Genomic DNA, 16,556 nt, shown 5'->3' with positions numbered 1-16,556 from the left:
GGAGGCTGGTTTACGTGATGGATTGGGCTACGTTCACAACCCTTTGTAGTTCCTTGCGATCTTGGTTAGAGCAGGAACTCTACCAAGCTGTGATACAACCAGAAAGAATGCTTTCTATGCTGCATCTGTAAAAATTGGTGATAGTCGTAGCTGACATGCTTAATTACCTTAGCCTTCTGAGAAAGTAGAGGCGTTGGTGGGCTTTCTTAACTATAGCATCGGCATGGATGGGCCAGGACAGATTGTTAGTGATCTGGACACCTAGAAACTTGAAGCTCTTGACGGGTTTCCACTTCATCCCCATTGATGAAGACAGGGGCATGTTCTCCATGTTTCCATGGAAAAGACTTTCCATTCCTGATCACTTCTCATGATAGTGCTGTAAAGGAGTATGTGGGGACATTAGATGAGTACAGGCTGTAGCTGGTCTTTTATACCTAACCCTCAGGAGTGCAATATTCTTGCTTTTTACATTCACAATGACCACTTACACAAATAGACAAGATCGGTGCAACTATACCCCAGAAACAGGCGGTGCCTTTTGGGCCAAGGAAGGAAATAGAACATTTGGGGAATTGAATTAACTGATGGCTTATTCTGTATTGCAGCTCCACTTGGCTATGTATCAAACTTCAGAGTAACCACATATACCACTTCCTCAGTGTCTGTGGTGTGGGGTACTACTATTGGAGCAACCGAGTATCAGATAACATGGAGGCCAACATCAGGTAAATAAAGAGAAACTGTCTCTCTAAATTGTGTAGCTAAGGGACATCTTTTGTTGGTGTTTCTCTGATTTTTATTTGTGGTTGTACGCAATGATTACTGTTGCTGAATCATTTTGTGCACATTATCCAACCTGTTTGCTTAAATTCTTATTAACTGCTTCCACTGTATTTCTTTCATCTGTCCTCTCCGCTGCTTCTTTAAGGGATTCTGTAAGATTTGCAGTCCGTTGATTGTGGAAGATTAAAGGGAAATCTAATTCAGGTGTTTAAGACGGTTAAAGGGGCTGATGGGTAAAAGAGAGAGAAACTATTTCCTCTGGTTGGGAGTTCCAGAACAAGTTTCCCAGCTTGGTGCCAAGGTGCCAACAAAGACGGGATTTTCATTTTGGGGGAGTGTGCTAACAGCAGTTGGGCCTGAAAAAGAGTTTGAAGACACCAACAGGGGCTTTTGAATGCCAAGGCAGGCTGTTTAAAAGGCTATGGGACTTTGTCCCAGTTAAAATAAATACAAACAGAAAATAGTTCTCTAGCCATTATCCCTCACATCCCACCATGACCCCTCATACCTTTGCAAGTTATGCCCCACACCCTCCACCCCCTTGGCCTCTCATACCCTCAATGCTAAGCTATGGTACTGCTATGCTCATTATCCACTATACACTTTGTATAGAACCAATAAACCCCACAGTAATAATAGGATGTGTCTAAAAGAAAAGCTTTAGCCAACAGCCACTCATTCAAAGATTTCTACTTTCTTACAACAAAACTTTTACTGCAACCCAATAAAAGTGTCAATCATCCAGACCCTTTAAAGTATCAAAAGTGGAAACTGCAAATACTTGAAACTTTATTATTGTGTATAAATAAACATTGTGTAGTTGACATTGTCTAGATCAGAGACCCAGAGCTGTCAATCAATGTTTTCCTTGTGGTGCCCTTGTTTCATCGTTCTAATGGATGTCTGGGCTCTCATTAGTTGGCCCAAATCCATGAAAATTGCCTATCTCCTCTATGGAGCAGGCTGGGTTGGGAGAGCAGGGTCCTGACCCTTCGCTGCCTGCACCATCTGAAAATCGGAAACCCAGGAATAGAATTTGGAATCCCGGTATCGACTCCCGATTGTCATTTTCACGCCTCCATGGAGTCTTCCATGAAAATTCAGCCCATCATGTCTTCTATGCTAAGGATATATCACGTAGACACCACTTATTAATTTTTAATTGCTGCAGAAACTATCTTCTGACACTGGATGTTGCCAGGCTACTTTGTAAATGCGGAAAGGTGGCCGGGTGGGAGAGTGAACTGTCCTGGGTTTAAATCCAGCCCAGACTGCCTGGATTAACATCTCTTTCTCTCCAAGCCCCTTCAAACCTGACTGTGGGAAGGCCGTAACTGCGTTCCTGATGGGTACAAGGCTGGTGCAAAACTAAGATGTTGCTGAATTTCTAACCACAGTTAAACAGAATGAGATAATTTACAGGACGGAAACAGTCCAGTTGGTCCATGCCATTGTCCATGCTCCATCTGACCCTCCTCTCACCCTCTTTACCTAACCCATCAACGTATCCTTCTATCCCTTTTCTCTCCTCATGCACTAATCTAGTTTTCCTTAAAGTTACTCTTTTGCCAGTTCCACATTCTCACCACTCTCTGGGTACAGGAAGTATCTCCTGAGTTTCCTATTGGATTCATTAGTGCATCTCATGGGAGCACAGTTTCAGATTAAGTTGGTCTGCTATTTAAGACAGAGATGAGAAGGAATTTTATTTCTCGCAGAGGGTTGTTAGTGTTTGGAATTCTACCCCCACCCCACCCCCTCAGCGAGCAGTGGAGGCTGGGTCATTGAATATATCCCAGACCGAGTTTGACAGATTTTTGATTGTCGGGGGAATCAAGGGCTGTTGGGGGTGGGGATGGGGTGCAGGCAGGAGAGTGGCGTTCAAGCCACATCACATCAGCCATGATCTTATTGAATGATGGAGGGGCTGAATGGCCTACTCCTGCTCCTATTTCTTATGTTCTTATAGAGAAACTTGAGTGTTGTATCTGAGTGTTCTGTCCCATTCATCAACCAATTTATTTTGTTACTGACAGTGATCAACAAAATAGAATATTGAGGCACTGGAGAAGCCACAGTTTTATCTTACTGAAATAATAGAACTGAGAGGTTGAACTTGCTGGAGCTCTTTAAAATTGTAGAATCATAGGATCCCTACAGTGCAGAAGGAGGTCATTTGGCCCAGTGAGTCTGTGCCGATTCTTCAGTAGAGCATCTTACCCAGGCCCTATCCCGTAATCCCACATATTTACCCCACTAATTCCCCTAACCTATCAGACCATAAGATATAGGAGCAGAATTAGGCCACTCAGCCCATCGAGTCTGCTCCGCCATTCAATCATGGCTGATACTTTTCTCATCCCCATTCTCCTGTCTTTTTCCCATAACCACTGATCCCCTTATTAATCAAGAACCTATCTATCTCTGTCTTAAGGACACTCAATGACCTGGCTCCACAGCCTTCTGCGGCAAAGAGTTCCACACCCATGCATCAAAGGGACAATTTAGCATGGCCAATCAACCTGAACTGTGGATCTTTGCTCTAAAAAAGGGAAGATTGTGACTGACTTGATAGAGGTCTTTAAGATCATGAAAGGCTTTGGTAGCGTAGTCAGAGAGAAAATGTTTTCATCACTTGATGGGGAGACCAGAACTAGAAACCATAAACATGAGATGGTCATTAATAAATCCAATAGGAAATTCAGGAGAAATAAATTGAAGGATATGTTACTGGGATTGGATGAAGGAGGATGGGAGGTTGCCTCTGTGGAATGTAAATACTGACCTGAACGTGAAGAGCTGAGTAGTCTGTTTCTGTGATGTAAATGCTGTTGAGTTCTATGTAATCAAAGCATTGACCTGACTGCAGTAATAGTGAGCCTGTATGCCTTTTGGCTAAGATCAAGTGTAGTATGGAGAGGATGTTGCACTTGGTTGAGGTCATCAGGTTACATTGAAGCTTCATATGTTTCATATGAAGCAATTTTTTTAAGCGGCATCTCGGTTTTTTGGCTAAGATGCAAATGAGCTCAAGCCTTGGAGGAGGAACCTCCCCCTTCTCCAATCAGCTTGGCTCATGTAGATCGGGCCCAGGACAAGGTGATTTGGTCGATCGCCCAGTCTTGTCAGCCTGGATCGGAAATGTCTCAACTTGTTGAGACTTTGAATTGGATTTGATTTGATTTGATTGAATTGGAAAAGTATAAAAAAAAATAGTGAGCCTGTATGAATCTGTTCCAAAGTCCTCATGTTTCAATGTGTTTTTTCCGTTGCTAGGGAGAGGTGTTACGCAGACTGAATATGTGGATCGCAACACACTGTCTTACCACATTGGAAACCTGAACCCTGAGACTCACTATAAAATTAGCATCAATGCTGTGTATGGGAACTCCGAGGGACCTGCTGTGTCCCTATCTCAGATGACAGGTAATGTGTGAAAGGGTTAATAATCACACAAGTTTAAAAAGCTGCAAGCTGCTAAACTCAGTCACACAGAGAAAATATGTGAAAACCACAGGTCTTGATTAAAGCAGACCCAGATAAGGGTTAAGGACCATTCAATTGAACAATGTGCAGCTGCATCTCATGTTTGCCCATTCGGACAAGGGACAATGGGAAGGGAGGTTGATAACACCATTGGACAGAGATATAGCAATCATTGCTTGGTGATATAATTAGGAAGACATACACAAAATTTGACATGTCAGCTACGACTCTCTCCAACCTTTACAAATGCACAATAGAAAGCATTCTTTCTGGTTGTATCACAGCTTGGTATGGCTCCTGCTCTGCCCAAAACCGCAAGGAACTACAAATGTAGTGAATGTAGCCCAATCCATCACGCGAACCAGCCTCCCATCCATTGACTCTGTCTACACTTGCCGCTGCCTTGGCAAAGCAGCCAGCATAATTAAGCACCCCACGCACCCCGGACATTCTCTCTTCCACCTCACTCCTTCGGGAAAAAGATACAAAAATCTGAGGTCACGTGCCATCCGACTCGAGAACATCTTCTTCCTTGCTGCTGTCAGACTTTTGAATGGACTTACCTTGCATTAAGTTGATCTTTCTCTACACTCTAGCTATGATTGTAACACTACATTCTGCACTCTCTCGTTTCCTTCTCTATGAACGGTATGTTTTGTCTGTATAGCGCACAAGAAACAATACTTTCCACTGTATGATAATACATGTGACAATAATAAATCAAATCAAATCAAAATTGAGGTTTAGAGGGTTAAATTACAAGGACAGAAAACAAACTTTGGTTTGCATTCCCTTGACAATAACAGACTGAGGAGCAGTCTGAATTGAGTGGTTAAAACGTTAAATAGATTTCAACAGCGTAGATATGGAGAAACAATTTCTTCTGATGAGGGAATCAGAATGAAGGGAAATAATTAAAAAATAGGGTTAGGCCTCATAAAGGAGTGAAATCAAGGAACAAATTTCTCTCAAAGACTCATGGATATCTGGAACATTTTCCTCAAATAGGCCGTGGTTGTTGAGGGAAAATCAGAGTTTTCAGGACTAATATTGATATCCTTCTGTTAGTTGGTAAAAGGGATATTGAACAAAGGCTCCATATGTGTTTGAGGTACAGGTAGGCCATAATCTAATTGAGGGGCTGAATGGCCTCCACCCATTCTCTTTTATTTTTGAGCATCTGGTTGAAAGGTCACAAACCTTTTATGCAAGACACCACGAAAGCTGAACATAACACGAGAGAAGACTTGATAATTCAAATAGCAATGGGTGGTTGGTGCCACTTGAGTTTTAAAAGTCTATTGCCCTGTAGATGAAAAGAAAGACAGAGAGAGTGATTATGTTCTATGGTTGTGACTCTTGAGAAGTGCTGAATTTGAGTTGGGGATTGTGTGAAGGGTCGAATTCAACACATTGTCAGCGAGGATATGAACCAGAGTCCCTGTGATCAATCTTACAGCAGTGAGGACTTAAGGAGCAGGAAGCACATTTGAGACAAGGTATTTGGAATTTGGAAGGAATCGAGAGGAAGATTCTTCTACAATAGTGACTACACTTCTGACTGACGTGTTCCATTGCAGGTCACATGGAGGAAGCGTACGCGATTCATTCACTATTTGTAAACACAGTCTGTCCTTTCATCACTTACAGCTTCTCTGGATTCTGGACAGGTCCAATCAGTGAAGGAACTGAAAGTTATAGAAACTGGATCCAACAGCTTAAAACTCTCCTGGAAGAAGATGCCTGGCTTCTCGGGATATAGAATATCTTGGGCTCTACTGCGAGGTAGGGGTTTTGACTTGATCACTTGCACCCTTGTAAGATGGGATTTAACTTCTACCTGCATTTGCCTACTTCATACTTCATAAACTTGTTTAGGAGACAACCAAACATATTCACAGTCGAAGTTAAGGTGAACTCCTCTAATTCCCAGTCGATAAGAATGATGTTGGGTAACATGGAGTGAGAGACAGAGAACGGAGTTTCAGTACTGAACTTGTCAATTGCATTTGTGACTCTGCAGTCCATTGCCCATTTTATACCCAGACAATTGATCTTCTGTTTTAATCTATAAAGCAGAGAATAATGTAGCACATTATTCAGCCCATCATGCTTGTGCAAGCTCCCTGAAAGAGCTCTACTCTTTCCCTATAGTCCTGGAAATGGTCCACATCAAGAAGATGCAGCCGCTTTGCTGCTTACACTCATTAATGTTCCTTTGATGTGTCATGGTGTAGGATGGGCAGGCACAGTGTGTTGGTGCAGTGGTGAATTGCAGAACTTCCCTATGCTGATTTCCCAATCTCAGCCTGAGGTGGGAAAATGGGAGTCTGAGTTCATCTGTGTTATTCCCTCAGGTGATCCCTATAAGAGTAGCAGAGAAATCCAGGCTATGAGCTGTATCCCATCTTTATTGGATGGAGAATGCGTGAAGGATCTCAGGGTTAAAATGGCCAAAGCTTCCCCCAAAGGCAGAGCAGCCATGGTGTGGTGCCACTCCACATCACCAGGAAGATCTGACACTTAGCCCAGGATCAAAGACCATACTGGATACACTAGTGGCCGATAGCATCAATCAAACTGTTCCTCCTGGGAACCTGATCAGAAGTAATGTACTTCTGATATTCAGGACAGCCATTTGAAAATGAGGCTGATGGGAGCTGTCACATCCAAATCAGTCATCCATCTGGCCATAAAAAGATCAAAAGGTTTCTAATTTATATATCTTTATCTATTTATAAGGTGAGTGACTGACTGACTGAGTGAGCATGCATGCTCCAGTATTATGATGAGAGTTGGCATTGTTGGGGAGAATGTTTTGTGTGTGTTTCTCTATTCAATAATGTCAAGGAATCCTGACCTGTAGCACAAAGATTGCTTCCTGCATCCTGCATGACAGTGCACTCTGCAGTACCCCTGTGAAACATGGCCCTTTGTTTCCTCTGGTCAGTTCTTCCTCTATTGAAGATGTTCACTCTTGGTTGAATAGAGGCCCACTGTTACAATGCCCAAGTGGCTGCTATTCATATTTAAGCCTAATTAATGAATGTCGACATGCTATTTGCTCCTGGGGACATCATACATCCCTGAGTCTAATTCCGTCTTCCCTGAATAAGCACATGCATTTCCAGCATGGGACACTACACAGCGGTTTGGAACTGGAATCTCAGTCAGTTCTCCAAACCCAGAGGCACTACAATCTCCTTCTGTTAACTTAGAAAAAGACTTGGGAATGAATGCTGAGCTTTGCCAATTGTGTAGTTTTATCCCTGGATAAAGTTGCTGAATCATTGGTGGAAGGGCAGAGAGTTAAGAGAAATTTTTGCCAGCTTGGGTCACATCTCATCCCAAGTCCTGGGAGTGAATGGACATCATGCTGGCTGAGCGCCCTGGAATTTTGCTATTAGTCAGGAGCCCCCTGGAGCTGTGGGATTGGATTTTATGATCCCCTGCCGAGGGGTTAGAAGACGGAGGGGCTTGCAAAATCCAATGGTTGGCATGCTCACTGCCTAACCCCACCTCTTCCACCACTGCAATCACACCAGCAGTGGGGCTGGGCATTGGGTGGCCTGTCAGACCAGTTGAGGCTCTTAAGGAGGTGATTGATTTCCACCGGCAGTTAACCAGTGGTGGAAGAGCTCCGCGCTGTAGCCAAGCTGGCAGGTTTCTCTGCACGAGCTGGTGATGGCTGGTGAGATCCCTCCTTAAATGGCTTCCCTGAGCCCATCAAAAGGGCCTCTGCCCTCCCCCCAAGGCGTATCTCCCCCAGGTTTCCTTCCCCACATTGGCCTCTCAAACCCCTATCCTCAGCCCCCTTGCTGAGTCCCCCCAAGCACTTGCAAAGTTCCACTACACCGCAGCTCACCTCCCCACCGCCTGAGTGCAATACCGCAGCACCCCATAGAATTCAGCCCGTAACTCTGAAATTCACTGTCTGGCTGATGGAAACTCCGCTGATGTTTGTAACCAGAGGTTCTGCTTCAGGCTGTCAACCCTTCAAAATCGTCCTATAGTCTCCAACAATTAAAGATTAATCTCCAGGAGGCCGCTGTGAGAAAATGCAGCAGCAAAATCGAAGACGTTTTAGAAGTAAAAATGTTTTTTTTAATTTTTCTGGAACACTTTAGCAATTAATTAGAAGAATATTGAAGATTGGAACAGAGGCTGAGATGAAACCTTCAACAATGCATCCAGCAAAGTTGGCAACCCAATTTCCAGCACACTTAGGGCAGAGTTGCCGGAATGGAGATTGAAGAGCTCCGATTCCTGTCTACTGTTCTGTGCTTGAACCCAAAATAGTAAAGAATGTTACACTACCACTATTTAATTCTCTCTTCAGGAGGTCCTGAGAGGACAAGAGTTGTCCCAGCTGACACAACGCTTTATGTGATAAGTGGATTGGAAGCGAGTTCCACATACACCATCCGAGTCTCGGCTATGGTTGGAAGCAGGCAAGGAACACCCATAGTTGTTTCGGCCCAGACACGTGAGTGCAATCATCATTGTAGCTTAAGAAGCGAGGCAGATTCCGAGCTATGTCGAGGGATAGGCCTCAAACGCTGTGGTTGGGTTATGTATTGGATTTTTTCCCCCACCTACACCATCTCACACTTCTACTTCAGAGGACGTCATCTTTACGGATTGGTTTGATAACATGAGTGGAACTCTCCTGATGTTGCCCACAAGGTTGAAGATTAGGTTAATTTAGTGCATTATAGTCTGACATTGATATAAAAGGAGAGATTAAATGGTTTGGGCTTATACTTGCTGGAGTTCAGAAGGATGAGAGGGGATCTGATCGAGGTATATAAAATTTTAAAAGTGATTGATAAATGTCGACCAAATATTTCCTCTTATGGGGCAATCTAGAACAAGATATCACCGGTCTAGGTTGAGAGGTGGTAGATTTAAAATTGAGATGAGGAGGAACTACTTTTCGCAAAAAGTGGTGAATTTGTGGAATTCGCCGCCCCATAGCGCGGTGGAGTCTGAATTGTTGAATGGTTTCAACAGGGAGATAGACACCTTTCTAATTTTTTAAAAAAGGGAAAGACGGATATGGGGGACAGGAGGGGAGGTGGATTTGAGACAAAGGAGAGATCAGCCATGATCTGATTGAATGGTGGAGTAGGCTCGAAGGGCTGAATTTGCCCACTCCTGCTCCTAACTGCTATGTTCCTGTGTTCCTACATCCGCTTGTCAATGCAAGCTCAGGAACCTCATTTCGATAACGGTCATTACTGTATGATTCTCCCCTCAATCTTCCCCCTGACTGGTCTGCTCTTACCCACATTTGTCCGAAGCTATGAAATCTATCAAACACAGGCTAATCAGGCAGCTGGGAAACATCCACCCTGGATTGTAGGCATCAGGAAGGACATCACTGGAATAAATAAGCAAAATAAGCAACATTCTGAATGTGACAAGTTCAGAAAGCAACCTGCAGTCCTCCAGAATACCCACCGGGGGGCACTGAGGAGAATAGATGACTGTACAAGCTCAGCAGCGCCATGCTCAGGAAGCGCAGTAATGCTCGGTTTAATACCATTTAAACTCGTCATTTACAGATCTGTAGCTGCGATTGATTTCTTGAAATTTTATAGATGAGTTCCAATGCTTTTAATTTCAAGGTGTTCTCAGTGCAATGCTTCCCAGCAGTTCACCCCAGCCTTGGCTGAGAGTGTTACATGGAAACATAGAAACTAAAAGCAGGAGGAGGCCATTCAGCCTTTCCAGCTGCTCCACCATTCATTTTGATCATGGCTGATCATCAAATTCAATATCCTGATCCCCCCTTCCCCCCATATCCCTGGATTCCTTCAGCCCCAAGAGCTATATCTAATTTCTTCTTGAAATCAGACAACGTTTTGGCCTCAACTACATTCTGTGGTAGTGAATTCCACACATTCGCCACCCTCTGGGTGAAGAAATTTTTCCACACCTCAGTCCTAAAAGGTTTACCCATTTTACTTAAACTATGATCCCCCCTAGTTCTGGACTCCCTCACCATTGAGAACATTCTTTCTGAATATACTCTGTCTAATCCTGTTAGAATTTTATAAGTTCCTTTGAGATCCACAGCTTCGTCCTAGGTTTTGACCAATTCCTTGCTGGAACCAGAGCTGGAAAAAAGAGAACACATCCCGCAGTCATTTTAACTTGCCAAAATGACAGAAAGTGAGGAATTGTATTCAACTGCTCCTCCAGCATTGGAGACCGGGAACTCATGGAGTGAGGAATTATATCCCAATTCTCCCGAACATTCCGGAGACTGGGTGCTCAGGCAATGATGTGACTCTGAATTTGACTCCATTCAGAAGGCAGTACCAGATCCCTGGACTAAATTTGGGAACTGACTCAGAAATATATGGACAGAAAATCAGACTGTAAAGAAATGGTTTAATCACAGATTAAAGGTCAGAGGTCAAAACTCTATTGGCTGTAGTCTTTTCTTAATTGAAATGCAGGAATAATTACCAACTCGAAATTGTTTATAGGGTAAAGGCAGATCTTTAAAAAAAATCCTGTCTGAAAAAGGCAATTCCTAGGCTTTAACATCATTGCCTGAAAGAACCTGTCTCCGTTTTGATCTTTCCTCAGGCTCCAAAAGGAAATCTTCAGTCACGGCAAAGCCAGTGGTCATTTTGCCAGTCGCTCTGGCAACCAAACCTGCCCTTGCTTCAGCATTCTGGCCCGAGGCCAGGCATCTAAACAGCAGCCGAGGCAAGTCGGCCTCAGTGCCTACAACCACACCCACCAGAAGAATCACTGCCACAGCCTCTGCCACGGCCAGGAGAGTATTGGCACCTCAGGCCTCGCAGGATAGAGCTGGTAAGTAAGTGACCTGCACATGGATCAACCGGACAAGGAAGGCAGCCGGGAGTTTGCGCCCCCCCACCCCCCCATTTACTGAGGACGTAAATGACGATGGGGGCACTAACTCTTGTGAGAGGCCGAAAATTAGATTTGCGCTGGCGAGATCTCACAGTGCGATCGCCCCCACCCCCACCAGTGATACAATACATTGAATTATCATCAGTGGGCACCCCCACTGCATTGCCCCTCACATTCGGAACTCCTCGGCAAGGTTTACAACAGGCCTGGAGCAATGAGAACCTGGTGAAGTGAACCCACCGGGGGTGCTCAGGTAAGTACCGCCCTCAGGGGGGAGGGGAGCAACATGCCCAGGCAGTACCCTGGCATTAGGGGGTGGGGGGAGTCAGAGGGCAGTGCCAGGGTATACCAGGAGCAGTGCCAGAGTGGGGGGGAGGTCTTCCTCTGGGGAGGTCCATGGGGGCAGTTTCCCTGAATCTGTGGGCCGAGTGGTGGGGGTGGGGGGGTTGGTTCCCCATGCTATGGACTGCCGGGGGGGAGGGAGGGGGATGGGTGGGGGGAGGGGGGGTAGGTGGGGGGGAGGGGGGGTTCCCCATGTCTGAGAGGGGTTTCTGTATCTGTGGGGCAGGGGAGGGGGGATCTTTGGTTGTACTTTTTGTTCTGATAAATCGGTGCATCCTAAAGATGGCTCCCCGATCTCTGGAAGGTCAATGTTGCTGACTGGGTGGGCTCCTTCAAAGGACCCAGTTCCAGCATTTTCTTTCTCTAAGTGTTGGAAAATATGGCAGGAAAAGCCGGCAGTGCAGCCGAAGAGTTGCACAATGTTTTTCTCACCTGAGCCAACACCTTGAAAAAAACACTGGAAGATTCTGCTCCATGTATCACTCCTTGAGAGTTCCCATTGATGTCAGTCTTCCTGGGCCAGCCACTTCCATTAAGTTTATTGACTCATAATATAGAAACAAAGGACAAAGTGGCAGCTGACATCACAAAATGTTTCAAAGCTCACCCCGACAGGGCAGGAGGGACCCAAGAACAGTCCAAATTAGGGTTGGATTCCCTTGGATTTAGGAAGTGAATTGATCAAAGTCTTCAGGATCTTAAAGGGACCTGATAGAGAGAAACAATTTCTATTGGGAGAGTTGGATTCTCATTAGGAGATTCTCATTAACCCATTAGGAGAGTTGGACCAAGAACGAATGATGTTCCTTCTATTTCACTTTCATACAAAGATAGTTGGAGGAACTGAATATTTCTGTGTGTTTCTGATCATAATATATTAAATTGTGCCCCTGCCTCACAGCCCATGATATCGAAGTGATATTAACATAAGATTCCCCCCTCAGTCTATTCTTGTTTTCCTCAATATTTTTTCATGGCATGCTCATCTTGCTCTGCTCCCGCTTCCCTGTTGCTGCCTGACATTGTTCCTCCTCTCCCCTCATCTTCCTCTTCGTCTCTGTTGTGGCAATATGGCTTCTTGCTGGCGTACGGTTCCACCAGCTTCAGGTTGCTTATCCAGTCCTTTGTATGTGAACCTTTACATCAAGCATTGGGTTGGGGAGTGGGGAGGTGGGGGACTGAGCTGCAGAACACGGCTACTAGAGAACAATCCTGGACTAGAGAAAGAGTCCTGGGCCAAGAACGCGAAGGCTAAATGTAGATCCTTAACTGCTGATCTAACTGAGATCAGCTAACTCAGAACAGCATCCCTTATCTCTGAGATTCAGTCCTTGGGCTGTCTGTTTAACTTCTGAGTCATCATTAGACCTGCCAGCTTATGTATTATCCATCTGACACCACCTTAAAGGGAAACTGCCTTCACGGGAATATGCTACAAGACAAGATCTTAAGATATATGAGAAGAATTAGGCCATTCAGCCCATTGGGTCGAATGGTTGTATACGGTTCAGTCATTCAATCATGGCTGATAAGTTTCTCAACCCCATTCCCCCACCTTTTCCCCGTAACCCTTGGTCCCCTTTGCAATCAGGAACCTATCTATCTCTGTCTTAAATACACTCAATGACCTGGCCTCCACAGCCTTCTGTTGCAATTAATTCCACAGATTCGCCACTCTCTGGCTGAAGAAATTCCTCCTCATTTTGTTTCGAAAGGGATGTCCCTTTACTCTGAGGCTGTGTCCTTGGATCCTAGTCTTAAATGGTCAATAAACCTTTCACCCTGTGATTATAATCAAATGATACAAAAACATAAACATGCTAAAATGTATCAACAAGTGGCTTTTCATGATTTTTGTCCAGGTGAAGATGACACAGGACCTTCCTTCCTCTTTCCAAGCTTCCCTAAGCTTTACATGAAGACAAATTGGGACAAGTTCTGCTGCTGCTGTTCTCCCACATGGGATTTTTGATGGTGTAGATGCTGAGGAATTGTTTCCTCTTGTGGCTCAGTTGGGAACTGAAGCACACAGATTTAACATAATTGGCCAAAGAATCAAAGAGCAATGAAAAGTACAGCACAGGAACAGGTCCTCTGGATCCAAGTCTGTGCCAATCATGATGCCCTAACTAAACGAAAGAAAAAATCCTTCTGCCCTTGATCCGTATATCTCTATTCCCTCCCTATTCATTACCCATCCAGATGCCTCTTAAATGTTGCCAGGTAGCTTCCACGTCCTTCTGGGGAGTGTGGTGACCAGAACTGCTTCTACCACCTCCAGTGGCAGCGCGTACCAGGCACCCACCACTCTCTGCATGAAAAACTTCCCCAACTCATCTCCCTTAAACTTTCCCCCTCTTGCCTTGAACCTGTGCCCCCTTGTAATTGACACTTCCACCCTTGAAAAAGCTTCTGACTATCCACCCTGTCTATGCCTCTCATAATTTTGTAGCTCTCTATCTGGTCTCCCCTCAGTGAAAACAACCCGAGTTTATTCAACCTCTCCTCATAGCCAACACCCTTGAGACCAGGCAACATCCTGGTGAACCTTCTTTGCATTCTCTCCAAAGCTTCCACGTCCTTCTGGGGAGTGTGGTGACCAGAACTGCACGCAATACTCCAAATGCGGCCGAACCAAGGTTTTATATAGCTGCAACATGAATTTCCAACTCTTATACTCAGTGCCCTAGCTGATGAAGGCAAGCATGCCATATGCCTTCTTAATCACCTTGGCCACCTGTGTTGCCACTTTTAGGGAACTATGGACCTGCACACCCAGATCCCTCTGTATGTTAATGTTCCTAAGGGTTCTGCCATTTACAGTATAATTCACACCTAAATTTGATCCTCCAAAATGTATCAACTCGCATTTTTATGGATTAAACTTCATCAGCTATTTCTGTGCACAAGTCTCCAATCTATCCATATCCTGTTGCATTGTCTGACAATTCCTGGCACTATCAGCAACTCCACCAATCTTCGTCTCATCTGCAAACTTACTAACCACATTTTCCTCCAGATCATTTATACAGACTACAAATAGCAGAGGTCCCAGCACTGATTCCTGCGGAACACCATTGGCTACAAATCTCCACTCTGAAAAACACCCTTCCACAACTACTCTCCGTCTTCTATAACCAAGCCAGTTCTGTATCCATCTAGCCAGCCCACACTGAATCCCATGTGATTTTAGTTTTTGTATCAGTCTGCCATGTGGGACCTTGTCAAATGCCTTACTAAAGTCCATATAAACTACATCCACAGCCCTTCCCTCATCAATTATCTTTGTCACCTCTTCAAAAAACTCAATCAAGTTGGTGAGACCTGACCGTCCCTGTACAAAACCATACTGCCTGTCACTAACTACTCCATTTTCTTCCAAATGTGCATATATCCAGTCCCTCAGTATCTTCTCCAAAAGCTTCCCCACCACCTACGTCAGGTTCACCGGCCTACAATTTGCTGGATTATCCCTGCTTCCTTTCTTAAACAAGGGAACAACATTGGCTATTCTCCAGTCCTCTGGAACCTCACCTGTGGTCAAGGAGGATGTAAAGATACCTGTTAAGGCCCCACTTATTTCTTCCCTTGCCTCCCGCAGTAACCTGGGATAGATCCCATCCAGCCCTGGGGAGGAAATGAGGGAAAAAAAAGAATTACTCAGGTTAATGAAAGCAGACTCAATGGTAACTTTCAAAAGAAAATTATGTGTAAAGCTTTCAAGGAAAAATGTGCAGGGATGTAAGGAAAGAGCAGGAGAGTTGGACTACTGTCTTTCTAAGAGCTGGCACAGGGATGGTGGGCTGAATGGCCTGCATTGCCTGATTCTGTGACATCTGGAATATGATACCACGAGAGGCTATAAAAGCTGTGTCAAATGAAATTTTCTTCTGTTACCCTGGCAACTAACTGCTTTAATTTGGAGAGCAGGATATATGCAAGGAGGTTTGGAGAATACCAGGAATTTATAATTCCTGCCCTGGGATTGACTGACTACTCTTTGTTTTTTCCTGTCAGTTTGTGGCAGAGCCAAGGCTGACATCGTGTTTCTGGTGGACGAATCATGGAGCATTGGCCAGGATAACTTTAAGAAGATCCGGGATTTTCTCTTCAGGATTGTCTCATACATCCCAAAGATTGGACCTGCAGGAAGCCAGGTAATGAAAGAATTCTAGACTGCTGAATCTGCGGGAGCGGGAAGACATTCTGAGACATTTTGTATGTTTTCTTATGCTTTGTCGTGCAATTTAAGAGGCAGAAGGCTGTTTGGCCCATGTGTGCTCATGCTGGTATCTTGTTGGACTTGTCCCCCTGCTTTCTCATCCCCTCCCTAGGAATGGCAAAGAACAGAGGTGCATTGATAATTCAGGAAAGCTCTTTTAAAATTTCTCTCCAACCCTGGAAAGGCTGTCATGTGAATCGCACAGAACCAAACCGGTTAATTATTCCCCAAAATCTACATCCTTTCTTCACAATCACATGGTTTTACAAAGATGTGCCTAACCCCTAGTTGAGAGTTGCAAAAATTCTTTTTTCACTGTCTCCTCTGGAATGCCGTATCGATCGCCAAATAAGGAAAAAACTGCTAACATCTAGCTTCCCCCCCTGTTACCTAAGTTTAAATCGGTGGCTTCTCATTTTGCCTTGTCCCAATACCTTCAACAATCTACTCACATGTATGTTATTGATAGAATGCATTGAACCCACAGTGCAGAAGGAGATCATCTGGTTCATCAGGTCTGCACCCACTCTCTGACAAAGTATCTTACCCAAGGCCTTCCCTCTGCCCTATCCCCAGGGGCAATTTAGCATGGCCAATCCACCTGCACATCTTTGGACTGCGGGAGGAAACTGGAGCACCTGGAGGAAACCCACGCAGACATGGGGAGAACATGCAAACTCCACACCCAAGTCACCCAAGGCTGTGAGGCAGCAGTGCTAACGACTGTGTCACCGTGTCACCCCAAATAATGCTTTTAATAATATCAAAGAACTGAATCAGATTCGTTCTAAGTCCATCTCTCTCTCTAGCAAATAAAATCACGGGA

General features: G+C 44.7%; 1 protein-coding gene across 1 annotated transcript in view; it reads left to right on the top strand.

Annotated features, from left to right (window-relative positions):
* col7a1l (collagen type VII alpha 1-like) overlaps positions 1 to 16,556 on the top strand; it is a 54,451-nt gene that overhangs the window by 24,986 nt on the left and 12,909 nt on the right. Inside the window, exons 11-16 of the mRNA XM_078234636.1 lie at positions 609 to 728; positions 4,069 to 4,212; positions 5,923 to 6,057; positions 8,612 to 8,758; positions 10,873 to 11,103; positions 15,526 to 15,665. Coding sequence (XP_078090762.1) covers positions 609 to 728; positions 4,069 to 4,212; positions 5,923 to 6,057; positions 8,612 to 8,758; positions 10,873 to 11,103; positions 15,526 to 15,665 — 917 coding nt within the window. The remainder of the gene's footprint in view (positions 1 to 608; positions 729 to 4,068; positions 4,213 to 5,922; positions 6,058 to 8,611; positions 8,759 to 10,872; positions 11,104 to 15,525; positions 15,666 to 16,556) is intronic.

This window comes from Mustelus asterias, chromosome 19 (assembly GCF_964213995.1).
Source record: "Mustelus asterias chromosome 19, sMusAst1.hap1.1, whole genome shotgun sequence".
Taxonomy (NCBI): Eukaryota; Metazoa; Chordata; class Chondrichthyes; order Carcharhiniformes; family Triakidae; genus Mustelus; species Mustelus asterias.
The sequence above is the reverse complement of the archived record's forward strand: the minus strand, read 5'-3'. Positions and strand labels throughout refer to the sequence as shown.